General features: G+C 39.8%; 1 protein-coding gene and 1 long non-coding RNA gene across 4 annotated transcripts in view; one reads left to right on the top strand and one right to left on the bottom strand.

Annotated features, from left to right (window-relative positions):
• Nucleotides 1-20,085, bottom strand: part of LOC124721226 (guanine nucleotide exchange factor C9orf72-like) — an 85,742-nt gene that overhangs the window by 25,367 nt on the left and 40,290 nt on the right. Inside the window, exons 3-4 of one of the 2 annotated variants that reach the window (XM_047246082.1) lie at nucleotides 13,965-14,069; nucleotides 7,763-7,971 (exon numbers count right to left, since the gene is read on the bottom strand). In XM_047246082.1, the coding sequence (XP_047102038.1) occupies nucleotides 7,763-7,971; nucleotides 13,965-14,069 (314 nt within the window). The remainder of the gene's footprint in view (nucleotides 1-7,762; nucleotides 7,972-13,964; nucleotides 14,070-20,085) is intronic. The other variant, XM_047246083.1, reaches the window with a different exon arrangement.
• Nucleotides 1-20,085, top strand: part of LOC124721228 — a 91,012-nt gene that overhangs the window by 69,464 nt on the left and 1,463 nt on the right. Inside the window, exon 3 of one of the 2 annotated variants that reach the window (XR_007006298.1) lies at nucleotides 5,523-5,703. The exons of the other annotated variant lie outside the window; for it this stretch is intronic. This is a non-coding gene — a long non-coding RNA (uncharacterized LOC124721228). The remainder of the gene's footprint in view (nucleotides 1-5,522; nucleotides 5,704-20,085) is intronic. 2 annotated transcript variants of the gene reach the window in all.

Genomic DNA, 20,085 nt, shown 5'->3' with positions numbered 1-20,085 from the left:
AAACACATTAAAAATTTCTCCATAAAATTTTAGGGAACAAAAAGGATATTTCACAAAACATTAAAAATCTCACCAAAAACCTTTAAAAGCCATACCATGTTCATTCGATTGTCAGTTACGATGGAGGGCAAATTTGTCAGCAAATGAGCTGGTGTACCCTGGTCTGAACATAAAACACAATCTAATAAACTGTGGTGCACCGTGATCTACACATCACAAGCACCACACATCGGAGTGTGCTCTTGCTGGAGCATGAAGCGATGCATCACAGGGCTGTGTCCTATTTGAAGACAAGGGAGAATGACCTTGTCCTATGTGCATGGTGGTATGACGATGTTTGATTTGTGGGGCACTCAACTGCACGGTCATTAGCGCCCGTACAAAGTCCCAATTCTTACGCAGTCCAATTTTTTCACAATCAAATTTAGCCATTGTCATGAATGAAATTGGTGATGGTGATGAGGACAGCACAAACATCCAGTCCCCGGGCAGAGAAAATCCCCAATCCAGCCGGGAATCGAACCCTGGACCCCGTGGGGGAGAGGGGCATGGGCTCTAGAATATCAGTGCCTTTACAACAGCACTGACAAATGCCGACATTTTGTTAATTTGCCATTTCCTTTAGTCTGTTATCTAGATACAAGAACACACCGAATGTTGCACATGAACTGGCATGAATATATCACATATATTTTAACAAAATTTTAAATGTGTTAGTACAACCAACCGTTATGGTGTTTCAGGGAGGTGGGAGACTTAGAAAAAAAAATCTTATAATAGAAGAAAGGAAAAAAATATACATACTACCCCTTGGTCATGGGTGCAGCTTACAATTTACAATGCTGTACTACACTGCTATACAGCACTACATTACATAGCACTACACCACAATATACTACTGTACTTGGTATCAGAACCAAGTTAGATTTATCATTTGTCTGGATGCTGGCTCCGGTGCACTGAGAGACAACTCAGGATTCACAGGGGCTGTGCTGTTGTGCCACCTGAGGTGTAGAAATTGGGAAATGGCTATCAGGGTCTCACTAAATCCTTCCTGACCCTTCCTGAGGCTCATCTCCCTGCTTCCAGAAGGTTGTTGCAGGTGGACACACTGTCGTGGTGAGTCTCATTGTCATGATGTAAGGTTTCTTCTTGACTGTCTTTCAGTTATGTAGGCTTGAAGTTCACGAGCTGATACTTCAGCTGTTAGTGAGTTCAGATTATGCCACAGTTCTTCATTCCTAATTATGTTATACACCGGTGTGTTACCAAAGATGTTCCTGTCCTGGTCTGTAACATCTTGTCTAATGACACACTCCCAGATGATGTGTTCTAGGGTGCTGATTGCTGCACATTTACAAGTGTCTGTGGTGCATTGGAGTTAGGTCCAAAGGTAGCAACCCAAATATCACCAGCAGTGCCTCAGTCGGCATTGTTCTACACATGCCATTCAGGTGCAGAAGTATACTACTCTGCAGTCTCCATACAGCTTGTGCTGCCCATACTCACCATACAGCTTGTGCTGCCCATACCTTTCTGGCTTTATGCATCCAACTGCTCAACCCATACTCACAATGACAATTAGCATCACTTTCTAGTATCTTCTTACCGTACTTAGTGGCAGCTGAAAACTTCTTTGGCCAACTGTTACTATTTTGTTTTAAGATTTTAATTCCTCTCTGGCAGACAATGTCTTACATGTATAAAAGTTTCGCTTTTTTTGATGTTGATATGAAGGTGCCTGTATACTTCTTTTCTTTTCACAGGTTGGTCATTTATTCTGGTTGTGTGGTTTCTCAATTTTGGTAATGTTCTTTTTAGTAACATATAAAGTGTTTTGTGTGCTGCTATCATTAGTTTGTTTTCTATGCACCATTTACTTAGTCTTTCAAGAACGAACTTACTATTTTCCTCTAATTTAGTCGTCGTCTTGGCAGATACTATAATCGCAGAGTGTCTGTGTAGGTGATGCAGCCTCTAGTGTTTGTTATACTCTGAATCTGGTGCAGTTATGGCTCTATGCCAACATCCCAGAACTCTGGCCTGCCAACAGAGCTCTCTGGGAACCTAGTGGCGATGTTTTTCATAATTTTCTTTCCAGGACATTCTAATTGCACCAGACTGGCTGTGAAATAATCTCATAGGCTGTTATAGTGCCACTTAGCACAGTCCATCTGTTTCAGTTTTTTCAACAGGGCACACCACCATCAATTATCAAATGCTCCAGCTATATCAATTATTATGCCTGTAACATAATTTTTGTCTGTTACCTATTGTGTGTCTGTGGTCCCTCAAGGCAGTGGCATAGCAGCTTTTGCTGTACTTTGGCTAGAGCATTTACCAAACAAATTGGCTTGTAAGATTTCAATTTCCTTGGGTCTTTGCCTTCCCCTCTTTTTAGTACAGTGATATTCGGGATCATCCAGATTCTGGGCACCCGTCCCTGCAAAAGGTATTCATTTAATAACACTAATATATATGGTACAATTTGGTCCACTAGCTGATGCAACACTTCTGCCATAGTTCTATTAGGCCTGGTGCTTTATTCTTTTTTAATTTCATTACAGCTAGTGTCACTTCCTCCTGGACGAAAGGAATCACAACACTATTATTCACTTGCTGTTTTAGTAATTCAGAGTGAAGATGCTGATGGCATTCTGTCTCTTCCATCATCATCATTGTCTAGCAACAGAGTTCTGAGTAAGCATTGTACTGATGTATCCCACTTGAAAATACAGTTGGTGATAAAACCTCACGTGTTGCATGTTTGTATGGAAAACCCCAAACATCTGTTACCATTTTGTGCTTGATGCATGTTTTCCATTTTTACACTCTTATTTGGTGTAATAATTCTTTCTGTTGTTGTTTGATTGTTCAGTAGAAACTCAGCCATTATTGTCACTGCACGGTGAGACTCCAGGGAATTTTAAACCCTCTCGATTTGCTAACAAATGTTGGGACCCGCCTTGTTTTGTGCTGTCAGCAACACCTGCATCAATTTGTCAGCTTTGGTGTCAACTTCAAACCCAGTTCCTTGCAGTGGTCGCATCTCAAATTCTGGCTTTAAAAGTTCCCAATTCACTTTGCGGAGATAATGGTCAGTTGTGGTTTGCAATGTGGTCACATTTTGTTGAGTCTGCTAAGGTGATATCTACCTATGCTGCCACACCCACGTGATTTTGAAAAGTAGGCGCTTTGAGAGGCGTATTCGTGACATGAAAGTAAAGTTCTTGTACAGTGTACAGAAGGTAGAGTCCTCTTTCATCAGTTACTCACTATGCCACAATGTTGATTTTACACCTGCGTCCATTATGAAAATGTCTTTCGTGTCGACACAGTCTTGCTGCAGTTGTTAGCTTTTCTATGTGTGGTTGTATCTCCTGGCCACATTGAAAATAGTGATTAGTTATGTGAAGTTTTATTCAGGCAGACGTTATTTCTATTGTCACCTCATGTTCATCACATAGTTGATGTATCTCTGTCACTGTTATATCTTCATCTGGCAATACAATGGAGGCCATTGGATGATGACCTGATGATATGATCTGTGCTGTAACTGGCATGTTGGGTAATGCTCCACTTCTGGAATATGGCTCCTGTATACATAATGTGTCTAGGTCCATATCTTCTAATACTTTTCTGAGTTTTTGAATCACCTTAGCACTGCGCACATTTATCTGGCAAATTTTAATCATTTGTCTACATTTCATTGCCTTTTGGGTGCAAGTTGATTGTATGTCAATGCTGTGGGAACCTAGTGCGCACATAGCTATGGGGTCATTCTAATCTATGATCATATATAATTCGGTCATGTGCCATTACTAATTGCTTGTACACATGCTCAATATCAAGTGTCTTCTGCCTCTTCTTACAGATGATGTCAGTTGCGGTCTGTAGTTCCTCTGTATTTGTAGGCAAGTTGACACTGACCTGAATGTGATCAGCTTCCTCTGTGACTGGAAAATTTATGGTCCAACTGTTTGAATGAATGTGCCTAACCATGTGTGTTATTTATATTTTAACACAAGCGTTTCCTCCAATTTAGCTCTCTCATTGTGTTTTCACACATTCTGTAAACAGGCCGCAGGCCCAGAGATAAACTTCTTCAATTGCTCATGTCATGTCCATCACTGTTTATATCCTTTGCATAATTCCTGTTGCCATCTGTAGGTTCTTCTATGATGTGTGTATTTTCATAATCTCCCTCTACTGGCTGTTGTGGGCTATCACATTCTGCTACAATAATGCTTTGGACGCTGTCACACCTTGCATTCTTTGAACTTTCAGCTTTTTCAGAATTTGAGACAGCTTTTTCAGAATTTGAGAGTACTGAGAGTATGTTCTTCTCTAAGTCTTTCCTGTCTAGAGATAGGCATGCTGTCCGTCCCTTGTTTTCTTTTCTTCCGTAGCCACCTCAAGAAACTCTTCTATTATTCTTATTATTGGCTTTTTCATTTTTTATCGTATTATCACCCTTGTCTATATGGCAAGCCACGTTTCCAGTTTGTTTCACCATGTCTATTCTTGTTCTGCCCTTCACACTGTACAAGAATCTTTTGGCTCTTCAAGCATCCTGCTTTCTTTTTGATGGTAGTTTTTGTTTCTTACAAAGATAATAATCCATCTTATCAATGGGCTTGGGTTTAATGATTTTCTTCGAGGACAGTGTTTCATATTCTTCAACTGTGGTTACCTGTGATGCTCATTAGCACATTATTTAATGGTTCAGAATCCATGCATACTGGTTTGCTTTCCTTACAGTACTTCACAATGTACTTATTTTTTTTTCTGTGGATTACCTTCAACATATAATTTACTGTCACCTTCTCCCATGGACCTGTTTCAAACCTAACATTTGTTTCTTCTAAGAACTGTTTCCTGCAGGTGGTTCCCTCCAAGCTCTGTTCATACACTGAATCAGTTAATTCACTTTCTGGCAAGATAACTGGGACATCCTACACTATCATTTTTGGCCTCCACTTCCTGGGTGGCTCTCATATCATACTTCTATTTTGCTCCAAATTTTGTTTCAGCTTCCCGACTTCCTCTTCTGTTTCAGTTTCAATTACGACTACACTGTTTGCTGTCTTTATCTCCTTGATTCTGATCTTTTTTTCTTCAGGTAGCTGGCTTCATTTGTGTTGTCTTGATGTTTGATTTTGTGGCAGCCACCTGAGAGAGCAGAGCAGTGGCTGCCACACTAGCAAACGACCGGACCATCTTGATTTGTTTCCCCTCCCTAAGCCTGGTATTAACTTTTTCTAGGCATTCTTTGTGCCCAGTCAGTTTCGTGTGTCATCTTTCCTAATGAGTGGGTATTTTTCTAGCAGTAGCCTTTGTGGTTACGCCGAGCTCCTCATCAATGTATTGTATTATGTCTTGAAGTTCGTCTGACTACATTACTTGTTTCTGAGTGTTCAGAAGTTTCATACTGTGTGGACGAGATGCCTTGCCTTTGCTTTGTTGGTACTCACATAACCATACAGATGCTGTTGTTGCTGATGCCTATGCTGTGTCCACAGACACTGATGTCACACGCCTGCTCTGTCAGTGAAGTTGATGTTCCTGATAGCCAGTGATGTGACACGTGAAGCCGGTGCTGCTGCCAGTGTAAACTATGCTTCATTTGGCCCGAACACTGACACTTCCAATCCAGCACAGCACAACACCGCCCTGGCCACGGAGAATGACTGTTACATCCAGGTGAATACAAGAAGAGCATTTACACATCTCTTATTATCATAGTAACATCCGCATGGATCACACTCACACACAGCCATATTGATCCTGTTACACACACTAACTAATTGAATACGAATTTTCCACCACAAATGTATACAAAAAGGTAAAAAGGTGTGCAGAGTGTGTGTGTGTGTGTGTGTGTGTGTGTGTGTGTGTGTGTGTGTGTGTAAGCTCCATTTGTGTAGAGGGATCAGCTTTCGAAATAGGCTTTTTAAGAGTTGAATCAAAAGAAGAAGCTGTAACAGTGGAAACAGTGGCCCTATAGATCTTCTTGGCCTCACTATACAGGATGCGATTTGTTGCTTTGAGCGCATATATCTTCCTTTCTTCAGGGCAGACGCTGCAGTCTCTAGTTCAGGCAGGGTGATTCACCGAGCAGTTTACACACTGCAGAGTAAATGAGCAAACAACATCATTACGTGTAACCTTACCACACTTGCTCTTAGTGTCCTCTCACTTTCAACAGAGAGTAGTATGCCCAAAGCACTGACATTAAAAACAGCACACAGAGCTGGGGAAATAAGGCCATACATTTAAGCAAGGGAAACCTGCCTCGATACGTTCTGGAAGTATTGTGCTACTGAATGTTCGGATAAAGGAATCCAATCTGACTAGTCCGCCATCTACCAATTTCATTGTATTTTGTGTTTCCGTGACACCTTCCTGATCCCCTTATCTTGCAGTTCCTCTCTGAGAAGATTTACAAGATCTGTGCACAATGCATTACCGTCGCTGTAGTTGAAGGCATCGTGTAGCTCCATTTCAACTCACGTAGCTCATTTCAACTGCATATTCCTTGAGGTGTTTAGCTTTCTGAAGGCTCATTGCTTGTTGGCAACTAGATGTTTCAACTGACTGTGCCCCAATGCACAATTGCTTTACAGAGATTAAACTGTCAGCTATATTCTCTAAACCATTTAGAATGTAGAAAGGTGAAACTTTCTCTAGTCCGTCCGGGTCTTATGGGAGATGTATGGCAGTGCTCACCATTTCCCAGCTTGGGAAACCTGGGATTGCCAAGCCTGCACCCTGAAAATGAATGCTGAGCTCCCAGAGGTGCTCCCCATTTAGAATGACCTGAGGGGCCATATGTTGCTCGATCAAAAATACCGTGAACATGACGAGCATTATTCTCGCTGTCACTTGACTAACGGTGGACTTCGGAATGGCCCTTGAAGGAAAAATGGCCCTGCTCCAAGCAGATGTGGTGGCTCATGCTGCCTCAGTTCTTTCGGCAATGGGCAACACCCTGTATGTGTTATTAAGTTTCTCGGGTCAGCTGCATAGCTAGCACCTACATTTGCCCTGTACGTAATGATCTACGACCCCGTCTCTGTCCAACATTCGATATTCACTTTTTAAAATACTCCAGTATGTATAGAAATTAAATGATACTAAAATATGAATTATGTTCTGGGTCTGTTGATAACGGTCAACAGCTTGAGAAATGATACATTTTAAGCTGATGTTTTCTCAGGATCTCAATTAAACAGAGGTATTACTCCTGAATATTTTTGGAGATTTGTTATCCTCATGTCCACATCATTTTATTTATCACATGGCTAGAGAAGTACGAATATAAACTTGTGGCACACGTATATATTTACATTGCTGCCTGTACATAAAAACAGGACAAGTGTGAGCAGGACTCTCACTCTTGAAGGTCTGTACACACTTAACTATGTATGATATATGGTTCATCTATAGGTTTTGATGAGTAAGATTGCAAGTATCAAAATGTGTCACATAAATGGCCACATCTTTTTATTGCACTGATTTAGAAGCTTACATGTTTTACACCATAGACCTTGGTATTTCTCATGTATTTCAACTTGCTATCTCTATCCATTCCTGACAAAATTAGATCTTAATAAAAAGATGGGGAGACAGATGGACCACAAAGTGATCCTATAAGTGTTCTGTTTATACCAATTAAGGTACAGAACTCTAAAAATGAGCCACAACAGATGTATGGTTATTTCATAATGTCATACACACAAATAATTTTACTCGTGATTACCCATGAACTCCTGTTACGTCATCTGTAGCATGAACTCTGCCTTGTGCATTGACAAGACAACCATCAGAATTAAAAGGTAAAAGAAATGTTTGTTTCACTGCACCAATCTGTGAGGTTTGGGTTAAATCAATTGCAGTAACAGGATATGGATTTGATGAAAGCTCTGTTGAACAGAGTTCTCTGCATCCAAATTCATCCAAAAGAAGACCCTGGAAACCAATAAGGAAACATAAGAAACTCCATAAAACATCAAATTACAAAAGAGAATATTTACTAAAGAAACACATTCAACTTAAAAAAGGATGTACACAAATTTATCAGTAATTATATCAAGATAGTATATAGAAAATAAAAAGCACCAGAGTTCGAAACCATTCAACAGCAACATGCAAACAGAAAACTGGCTTTATGACAGAAACACATGAAGTGAGAAACTATGCTACAGCTACACAAAGTGAAAGGTGAAGAGCTCTGAATAAAAGGATGAAATTTGGACACTGACTAAGAAGGCAGTACGGACGAAAAAGACATCTAGTCAACAGTAGTTATCGAGCTCAAAGTGCAAGGAGGTAAAGGAAAAAACACACTCTCTCTCTCTCTCTCTCAAGCAGGTCCACTTTACATATTCTCATTAGCATGTCTTTAACACCCAATCGCACTGTATAAAGTAAATGAAATGACTAGATTAACACTTGCACAGTTGTCACAGATTCAAATTAGAAACTGAAAAATAGAGAATACTTCCTTACAAAGTGAAGGACATTGGAGTCTTGTAAAGTTATCATCATCCTTCACATGACAGGATATACTTACAGCACATTGCTCTCCAAGAGCTGTTTGTGTAACCGTTTGAACTCGTGCTACTACCTGTCCTCCAAATAAATCTTTGTTCTCGTTCTGAGGCTGAATGCATCCTGTTGCAGTTTCCCTTGCAGTACAAAGGGTTTAATACAGGACTTCTATGCAGCACAGTCAGATATACAAACTGCACTGTCACAGAAGATGACTCCTTAATCTTGGATCAATTCAGTTCAGGCCCAAATATGTGTTTCATTTCAAGAGCAATCCATCTAAGCAATATTTACATGGCTCAGACATAATGCGCAACACGACCTCTGCATCTTTTATGAAAATTTTGAAATACAAAAACTGTGTACTACAACATATCAAAATTAGAATAATGTCAATAAACCCAATAACAATGAACATTCAGCATAAGAATTTGCTTCATTTCAAAAATATTCGTAATCAGTGAGGACTAGGGTGCTGGCCAAGTGCCAACGCTTTAAGATTTGACCTTACACTTCCTGTAATAAAAAAACCCTAAAACAGAAAACCCAAACAGGAATGAACAGCATGTAAGACACTATTTAACAAACTGGGAATTAGAGCACTCCCATTGTAATCTGTTCTCTTCTGATATTTGTTAGCAATAATACACACTGATTTACGAACAGCTGTGCCTCTTTGACAAGAGATCTGCATGAGGAGAGTATGTCATTCATTATGTCCGGAAACGTGAACATTAATATGTAAATATATTTTTAATGGGTATCAACATGAATCTGCATGAGATTTGTAACGCTCTCGCGATGGCTAAATGTACCAGTCACGTATCTTGCCGCTCTTCTTTGGACCTTCTCAATCTCTCGAATCACACCCCATACAGACGAACAGTACTCCAAGACTGGACGAACTAACATATTGTAAGCAATTTCCTTTGTTGAAGGATTGCATCGCTTCAGGATTCTACCAATAACCTCGCTTCAGGATTCTACCAATAAACCGCACTCTAGAGTTCGCCTGACCCGTTACTTGTGTAATCTGAACATTCCATTTGATATCATTTCGAATAGTCACACCCAGATACTTGACGGACGTTACCGTTTCCAAAGACTGGGCATTTATTTTGTACTCGTGTATTAATGGGGATTTTCGCCTTGTTATATGCAGTAGGTTAAATTTACTAATATTGAGAGAACTGTCAGTCATTACACCATGCATTTATTTTATGCAAATCCTCACTGATTTGTTCACAACTTTCGTGTGATACTACTTTCCTGTAGACTACAGCATCATCGGCAAACAGTCTACGGCCCTGTCAATACCATCAACCAGATTGTTTATGTAAATCGCAAAAAGCAGAGGACCTATTACGCTGTCCTGGGGCACACCTGAAGTTATGCTTGTTTCTGTTGAAGTCACCCTGTTCAGGATGACATACTGCCCCCTGTCTGTTAGAAAACTTTCTATCAAACCGCATAAGTCATCAGATAGACCATAAGCGCGCACTTTTTGTAGCAAGTGACAGTGCGGAACTGAGTTGAATGCCTTTCGAAAGTCGAGAAATAAGGTCATTATGAATGAACACAAAATATGTTCCATGATTGTACAACAAATTGAGGTCAGTGAAATTGTCCGTTAAATATGTGCATCCGATTTTCTACCCTTTTTACAGATTGCTATGACTTGGGTCTTCTTCCAGTCCCATGGAACTCCAATGATCTCTGATGATGCATAAGAATGGTGCTATATTTGTAGCATAGTCAACATAAAATCTTACGGGGATACCGTCTGGGCCAGATGCCTTCCTGGCATCTAAAGATCTTAACAGTTTTACAATCCCAGAACACTAAACACTATGTCAGCCATCCTTTCATTTGTTTGTTAATTGTAAGGGGGAATGGAGCTGCAGTCCTCTACCGTACACGAGTTTTTGAAAGCTAGGTTTAGAATTTCGGCCTTCTGTTTATCATCGTCAGTTACATTACCTGTACTGTCAGCAAGAGAAGGTATTGAATTATTTGTAGCGTTCATAGATTTTACGTACGACCAAAATTTTTTGGGGTTGTTTTTAGAATCTACAGATAAAATATTGCTTTCAAATTTGTTAAAAGAATCTCTCAGTGTCCTTCTGACAGCTGCTTTCATTTTGCATAATTTCTGTTTGTCAGTGGAGCAGTGACTACGTTTAAAACGACTGTGCAAAATTCTCTGCTTTCACAGCAACTTCCTAATACGTTTGTTGTACCAAGGTGGATCCTTTCCCTCCCCTATATTTTTGTTAGGCACATACTTCTCTAGCACATGGTGGACAATACCTTTAAATTACGACCAAAGATGCTCAATATCTTTGTGCCCCGTGGTGAATGCTTGGAGCTGACTATGAAGATATTCATTAATGACAGTTTTATTTGCTTTCCCAAACAAGAAAACTCTACGCTGTTTTTTTTTTATGTTTCAGTTGGTTTTCTAACCAATTGCTCAAGGTTGTATGTTGCCAGATTAAAGTCTCCACCTATAATTTGGATATTTACTTCCTACGTACTCAAGACTTTCCCTGAAACGTTCTGCGAGTTGTGAGCAATCAGTGATTAATCAAATAATCTGTAGACAAGGCTGAAGTCTTTTCTCTGGGCCAACCCTTTCATTGACAGCTGCAGGATCTAAGATCCACTAAATATTCCAATGGCTATAAAAGTATAAAATGGTAAAAAAAAGGAATGAAAATTAAAATTTAATATCTTTCCTGACACTGACTGCATTAAAAAAAAGTCTATATTTTTAAAAGTACATTTTTTTTTGACAAGTATAGTTTTTTATTCGGAGAGTATGGTACTGAAAAAAACAGAAAAGTCCAAAGAAAGAATAAGTTCTAAACTTATGTTAACTTGATCAAGAAACAGTTGTAATTACATACATGAAAAACAATGACATGGAATCCCTCAAGTGCAAGACAGCAAGAGGCCAATGACATTTACGGCATTTGACGCCCCACATATTGTCTACCATGCAACCACAATATTGGCTGCAAATGGTGACAGGGGGCGGGACTAGACATCTCCAACATTGAGAACAGCACGAGGCTATGGAGTGTAGTTTAACTGCTTAGTTGACAAATAACTCATGAAAGTGCTACAGTGTCAATACAAAGCAGAGCAATGGGAATGACAAACAAAGCAAACATTGCATTATATGTACAACAAAAGTTGCCGAAGTTGACAATTTGTCAGAAAGGAACCCAAGGAATTTAACAGAATGAGAAAGAAGTTGCAGATGAAATATTAGTGTTTCTGCAAGACGAGTCAGTGGAATGTGTGGTATCGTACACGCTTGTCAGTGCAGACAATGTACATGAAGAGTACCATGATGACAATATGTGCTTAACAAGTGAAAGTGATATTGAAATAGGTTTCAAGCCATGTAGATCATCTTCATCAGACAGGGAGCCACAAAGCCAGTCTCCAGGAAAACATAACAAAGGACAATCGTCGTCCAAGGAGAGGTTACTAAACATAATCACACACATAGAAGATAATCAGCAGCAGAGTAAAAAAAACAATTATGAACAGATTCAGAATATGTCCGCAGCTATATGATCATATAGTGCATAAGAAAAACTACAGATATTCCAGGAAAAACAAGGCACACTTGTTACCAAAACTTGTGTTTGCGTGTTTCAAGGATTTTGATATAATTTACAGGATGGGTACAAAAGTGATGTACTATGTTATGCACATCAAATTGCGATAGACAGAGATTACAGTGATTTCAAGGTAAGTAGTGGATGGTTGCACAACTTCAAACAGTGCTACAGAATTGAAAGAAATAAGATAAAGAAATTTCAAATAAAGTGCCAAGTTGATGATGCACAGCAAACTGCAGAATCTTTGTAAACATGATAAACAAACTTACGAATTTGTTTTCAACTCCGACCAATTGAGATTTGAAGAGGAAATACATATGAAAGGAACTCTGAAAATTAGAGGTACCAAGAGAGTTGGATCAACATCAAAGCCTTTATGGATTCATATTCAATTATGCAAATTTTTAATCTGGATGGTAAATTGGCCAGAAAGTTATTTATTGAGTTCTGAGAAGTTGGAGGCTCTGCCCCCTATGACTCTTCTTCATGCATGTGACCTTGCAAGGGCAGTAGGGAATACCTACGTCACAGCAAGCTAGAGTGGGATAATGGGCATAAGAGAACTACAACTGTGGTATGAGCACTGCTTTTGGCCAACAGCTGGTCAAAGGGACTTGGTTTTGCACGATTTCTGGTCTGTGTATAAAAATCTTATGCCTATAGAGCAAACTACCATCCTGAAAAGTGTGTGACATTGCTATTCATACCACCTGGAACCACTGGACAAACTCAGCCTTTGGATGTTTATTTTTTTCCATGCCAATACAACATATTATCACACTATCTGCAGCTACGCCTTAAAGGATAATCAGTTACACAATAACCAGCATACACACATCGCATTCGGTTGCATGCCATCACATTTCATCAGTGTGTTGTTACACCAGTATGCTTCTATATGCATTCTTTAAGAGTGGATTCCTAGCTGAACATCCTGCATGATTTGTAACTTCAGAGGATTCGTCTCCTATCTTGATGGTGCAAAGCTTTGTGACCACTGTGGCATGCCTTTTCTCATTCGGTGTCCATGCTGCAAGTTAACGGTTCGTTTTAAACATTTCTTGGATGTCGACGATGTCCATTCTGTGAAGTGTAATACATGCATCTCATCTCTGCACCTCTCGAACACTCATTTTCTGTCGACCTCCTTGTGCACATGCTCAGTCATTAGTAGCTAACATTTTTCGTGTCAAATGAGCCTTGCTAAAGAATGAACTTGTAAACTCACACTCATAGGGTTCCTTGTGAGGAGCTGTGAACATAACGAACCATTACAAGTAGGGAGACAACTTATTAGGCAGGACAGCTCCAATCCTAGGTGAAAATCACCACCAGGAACGCATATGTGACTGACTGGAAATAGAAAACAAGTTGAACATGATAGCGTCTTTCAAGAACCTGAATATGCAATATTTTTAAAAAGCTTGTGTAACTAGACCAACCTAGAAGAAAAAATCTGAAGTATGACTACTATTTTCTCTCAAACAGAAAAAAACAAACACTACACAAAACCAACAAAGATATTTGATTGCGAGTTCTCCTCTCAATGGATCTCTCCCGAGCTGAATTATCCAAAATTTGATCAGAAATGTGGAAAACTTAAGTATAACTTCTAATGTTCGTGTGTATTTTTATATACTACACAGCCTACCTGAATTATTCAACACAGAAATATTTCAGATACATAAGACAATAATTAGTTTTAAAAAGTTTTACATGACTGTGAAACCAACCCATGAGAAGTTAGTTAATAACTACTTCATAGTTTACATTTACCTGCAAGTATAGACCAACATGAAATGGATAATGTACATTAGGAATCACCAGGCGTGAACATACTCTTTCACTGGCACTGAGGAATTGTGCCAAAAAGTATATGAACTGTAAAAAATAACAAGAAACATTTTTAGAGATCGAACAGGAACAAAGAGTTATACTTCTTAGCTTAGCACTAAATTTACTTGCTAACTCTAATGCTGCAAACAAGCACACCTAAAGCCTCTTACTGGAACAGCATTTTCAAAAGCTTACTCATGATTAAGTTGCATATGCTACAGCTGAAAAAATTATATATATATATATATATATATGAGTGTGATTCAATAAATAAGGTAACAAGGGCACACATGGATGTATAAATACCTCACGCAAATTGAACATGCCTAGACAGAAGAGTGAATCAGAGCTTTCAAATACCACCAGTGGATGGAGATAGCTGAGCCATTGCACTTCAGAATATAGTTTTTCTAGATAGGGGCTTTCACTTGTACATGGTTGGTGACTGAAGTGCGAAGTGTAATACGATTTTTGCATTTAATGAAAATGTTCTCAGCTATAATTCATTGCCAACAAATGGATGTTTACAGAGTGAGTGTAATGCTACAAAAACAGGCATGGTTTTGGTTCCAAGAATTTGATAAAGCCGGAACAATGTGCAAGATGAGAAAAAGTCAAAGGTGGCCAAGCACATCCACCTCCGAAGACATGTGCTGTGTAGAAGGGTTCGTTCAAGTCTATCATTGCATTTGTGTAAGGCAAATTGCACACACAGTCGACCTCTCCATTGGCAGTGTAGTGGACTTCATGCACAACAAATTGGAATACCATGTATGTCAATATATTTTAGATAAATGGCAGCATCAGTGGTAAAGATTGAAATCCTGTATTTTACAGATTGATTTCAGTCACTGTGTGACCATATTTAAATCTTTATGACCAATGCTGCCATTTATACAACTTTTATTGACAATAATACGGGTGTGATGCACGCAGTTCCCAATGGAATTAGACATCAATACCAAGGGTACTGTAGAAACTCTCAGACAAGAATATAGGCAAGTGAATGGGATTGTCTCTCCAGTGCCTAATATGGTATCAGGCAGAGTGGTTTTCTCCCTGCACCATAACATCAAAGGGGGTGGAACATGGGTGCATTATATGACGTCTGACAAAGAAAGCTCAATGTAACAACACTCCACCCCCCTTACAAGATTAAAAGGATGGTGTCTACAAAGAAAGTTATGGCCATGGCCTTTTGGACACACTGAGTCATTAGTTGATTTCCCCAGCTATGGAAGGACTGAGAATGCTGCCAGTTACTGCGTTGCAATGGAACAGCTGCTGAAGGTGATTCAGAGGAAACATCTTGTGTCATTGCATGGCAATGCCCAATCATGTAGGGCCTTGGTTATGCAGATAACTGCATTGGAAAATCCTCTATATATCACTGATCTTGTACCAAGTCACTTTCACTTCTTGGACCATTAAAGAAACACCTGGCTGGCCACCACTTTAGACCCAATTGTAACATTCAGGGCGCTCTTGCTAAGTGACTCATAAACCTACACCCTACACCCTGACTTATTGTATGCCAGTTTTTACAGATTAGTTTAGTGACGTAACAAAGACTTGAACAACCATGGTTATATGTACCACTGCCTTACTAGCTTTGTGTATTTCTTAGATTTTGTGAATAAACCGTTTCTACCACAGGACTTTTTTCTGAACCACCCTTGAAATTCATTTCAAACAGGTACCTGATTCATTCATTAATAGTTGGTGGCGACTTCAATCTACCCTTGATATATTGTTGAAAACACATTTTTAAAGTCTGTGGTAGGCATAAAACATCATCTGAAATCGTACTAAATACTTTCTCTGAAAATTATTTTGAACAATAAGCTCAGGAGCCCACTTGAAGTGTACATGGTTGCGAAAGCATAGTTGATCTAAACATGACCTCTTAGCAGCAAATAATCCTGAGCAAATAGGGAGCATCATGATGGGTACAGGATTAGTAACCCCAAGGCCATTGTAGTGAGACGACACCGCAACATCCAAATCCACCAAAAATAAATGCAAAATACACCTATTTGAAAAAGCAGATAAAAATTCACTTGATGCCTTTCTAACAGACATTCTTCAGTCCTTCCAAACTATGTAAGCATAAACCAGGTGTGGCTTAAATTCAAAGAAATAGTATTTATGGCAGTTGAGAGATTTCTACCAAATAAATTAATAAGAGAGTACTGATCTCCTACAGTACACAAAAAACTTGCAAAAGCAGTAGAAAAGGCACGCTAAATGTATAAGAATGCTAAATGTATAAGAATGCAAAATCTCTAAGACTAGCAATATTTTACTAAAGTTCAAAACTTAGTGCGGACTTCAATGTTAGATGCTTTTAATAGTTTGAATGACAAAACTCTGTCTCAAAATTTGACAAAAAAGCAATTGTAATGTTACCAGTGACAGTGCCACTAAAGAGGAAATAATAAACACAGTTTTCCAAAATTCCTTCCCAAAGAAGATGAAGTAAATACTCCAGAATTTGAATCAAGAATACTGCCTACATGAGTAGCTTAGAAGTAGAAGCAGATTTACTTCACACGGCAAAGCAGCTTCAATCACAATAAAGGCAAGTCTTCCTGTCGAGACAGTATACCAATTAGAATCATTTCACAGTATGCTGATACAATAGCTGCATACTTAACAATCCTATGATACCGCTCACGTGCCGAGAGATCTGAATTTAAAGACTGGAAAGTTGCACAGTCTTCAGACCAATACACAAGAAAGGAAATAGAAGTAATATGCTGAATTACAAACCCACATAACCGACATCAATAATTTGTAGCAGGATTTTGGAACAATACTGCGTTCATACATTATGAATTACCTCGAAGAAAATGATCTAGTCGCTGTGTCATCTGAACAAGACACTGCTAGGACAAAAGCACCACGGGCGCAAAGATCGCCACAGGTGGCGCTAAGGATAAAGATATCGACTTCACCTTGGCCAATTGCCCACCAAGTGCAATCCGCCAATGACCGGATGACAACAGAGAGAAGCCTACTCGAAAGACAGAAGAGCAGCTCTCGCCCAGTTGGTTATAGATCATTGGCCAGGGCTGACTTAGACAGGGAACGTCATTAGTGAACTCTTAGAAGTGATCAGGCAGTTTGCTATGTGCTGTGAAGTTCACTTACGATTATTTGCACTTAGCCATTGAGGGCCTTTTTTGCATTATACTACATGCAGTGTTGCAGACCTCAATATCTGAAAAGTCACAAAGATATTACAAGTCACAAAGATATTACAAGGCTTAAAACAGAAGTGCAAGTTCCGTTGTGAATGTGGACAATAGTAGAGTAACTATATGATCAGGGACACAATCACGCAGAATGTGTCAGACAATAGGATCAGAGAACAGATTCTGAAACATTCTAATCCTCCTCTTGAGCGGATATTGCAGATCATTGATTATCAAGACTCTTGTGATTTTACTGTAGACAGTTTTCAGTATTCTGGTAACATTTTTGTTGTACAACAGAAAGGTGGAAACAGCGCTAGTGTAACGCAGTCCCGTAAACAGTCACATTTAATGGCACACAAACAGCCTTGCAGACAGAATGCTGTAACACATCAACAGCTGAAGCACAAGCTGTGCTTCACTCACCAACAGCGTGGTACAAAATCTTGCTCCCGATGCTGTACAGCACATAAACATGAACATTGCCCGTCACACCAGGCCACTTGCTACTCCTGCCACTGAACTGGACATGTCCAAAGTGTTTGCTTAAAAACACAAAAATGTGAAATAATTGCGCCCTCCTATGCAACAAGTGCATGTTGTACATTCCACACGGCAATCGTGTGCTGTTATTCAGACAACTAGTTCCCCGGTGCAATGTGTGTGTAATAAATTGTATGTACCTTTAGTGATTGCAGGCCATACAGTAAAACTTCAATTAGATGCAGGTGCATCAGTGTCCTTGTTAAACTATGAAACTTATGAACTGTTAGGCCAATCAAAACTGTTTCATGCTACAAATACGCTTACAGCGTACAACAGCCAGAACATTGCAGCGGTAGGAACAATTAACATTGCGGCCACGTATCAGAATCTGCAGAAGACCGTTTCCTTCCAAGTGCTATGAAGTAGACACCAGTTAATATTTTTGGCCTCTACTTGTTCGACTTGTTTGGTCAAAACATTGTGGCCAATATGCTAGCTGTGTCTCATTTCAGTCCAACTGACAGTGTTGCCAATTTTCACACCTTGTGTGCTCCTGGCACAGGTAAGGCCAATAACTTTGTAGCACACGTTATGCTTCAAGACAACGTGCAACCGCACTTTTTCAAAGCACGTGCAGTGCCTACTGCACTTTGTGAACAGGTTGCAAAAGAACTGGCTCACTGGCAAGAAAATGGCACAATTGCACCAATCTCTGCAAGTCAGTGGTCTTCCCCAGTAGTTCATGTTCACAAACCATCAGGAAAAATGAGGATTTGTGCTGATTTCAAAGCTACTGTTGATCCTCAGACAGTTATGGATACTTATCCATTGCCTCACACTGATGAACTCATGGATTGCTTAGGTGCACGTCACTATTTTTCAAAAATTGACTTTTGTGATGCTTACCTTTAGATTCCTCTTAGTGAATCATTGCAAAATGTGTTTATCATCAATAACTTCCCAAGTTCTTTCGTTTGCCTTTCGGTAGTGCATCAGCACTTGCAATTTTCCAACACTACCTAGAACAGCTAACTACTTGTGTACCTTCATGTACAAACTACCTGGATGATATTGTAGTTGCTGGGTGCATAGCAGAAGAATATCTTGCCAACTTGCACCCTTTATTTCATGTTTTGTGTGGAAGCCCATATAGTGGCTCCCTTGCATCGCCTTTGCCAAGAACATGTTTGTTTTGTTTGGTCCCATGATTGTGCCATAGCCTTTCACAAATTGAAAATGGCATTGCTCAATGATCGATGCTTGGTTCATTTCGATCCAAACAAACCTGTCTATTTGGTCATGGACCACAAGCCTTTGCAGCCGCTCTTCAATCCGGCCACACTGATCCCTATTTGTAGTGCTCAGAAATTGCAATGTTGGGCTGTTCTCTCCCACTACCAGTACGAGATGACTTATTGGCCCACTTCTAAGCATGAGAACGCAGACGCTCTCGCATCTACCTATGGGACCTGATGCTGACTTCAACACTTTCAAAGTGGCATGTTTTCAAACTGATGCACAACAAATGGACATTGTCGAGCAGTTTCCCTTGCATTATCACAAATTAGTGCAAGGCGCTTTTTCCAATCCCAATTTGTAAAATTTGCTCCGATACATTCGTACCGGATGGCCATCTTCTATCAAGCACCCATTGGTTCCTTGATCTTTTGCATGTCGACATGATCTTTCTGCTGTTCATGGTGTCATTTTGCTTCACACAAAGTCAGGACATTTGTGTGTGGTGATACCGAAAGTGCTTCAAAGACATGTACTCAGCTTATTACAGCAAGGTCATTACGGTGTTGTCCGCACAAAACAATTAACGCACAGACATTGCATACGGTTTGGCATGGACATGCGAATAGAAAGGATGTCTGAACGGTGTCAAGTGTGTGGGGAACATCAGACCACCCCTCCGCAACATTTTTTTGAGTGGTCCAAGGCAGAGCCACCTTAGCAATGTGCATGTAGACTTTGCTGGCCCTTACTGGGAACACACACTGGTTAGTAGTTGTCAATGCATATAGTAAATTCCCCTTTGTTGTTTCCATGTCATCATCAATAACATCTCGCTCCACTTTGCAAGCACTTCAGTCCATATTCTGCATCACAGGTCTGCCTGAATTGCTTGTCATGGACAATGGACCTCAATTTGCCTCTGCAGAATTTTAAGATTTCTGTACAGCGAACAGCATTTGCAATCTCACCTCAACTCCATTCCAGCCACAATCAAATGGCGAGGGTGAATGTTTTGTTTGCATGTTCAAACAGCAAATGGACAAACTATGCTTGTCATCCACACAAACAAGCCTTGCTTTGCTTCTTGTCCTTATTGCTCCCAGCCCCGTGATGGCCCTTTGCCCACAGAATTTGCTACG

This window comes from Schistocerca piceifrons, chromosome X, assembly GCF_021461385.2.
Source record: "Schistocerca piceifrons isolate TAMUIC-IGC-003096 chromosome X, iqSchPice1.1, whole genome shotgun sequence".
NCBI lineage: Eukaryota > Metazoa > Arthropoda > Insecta > Orthoptera > Acrididae > Schistocerca > Schistocerca piceifrons.
This window is presented reverse-complemented; position numbering and strand designations above follow the sequence as displayed.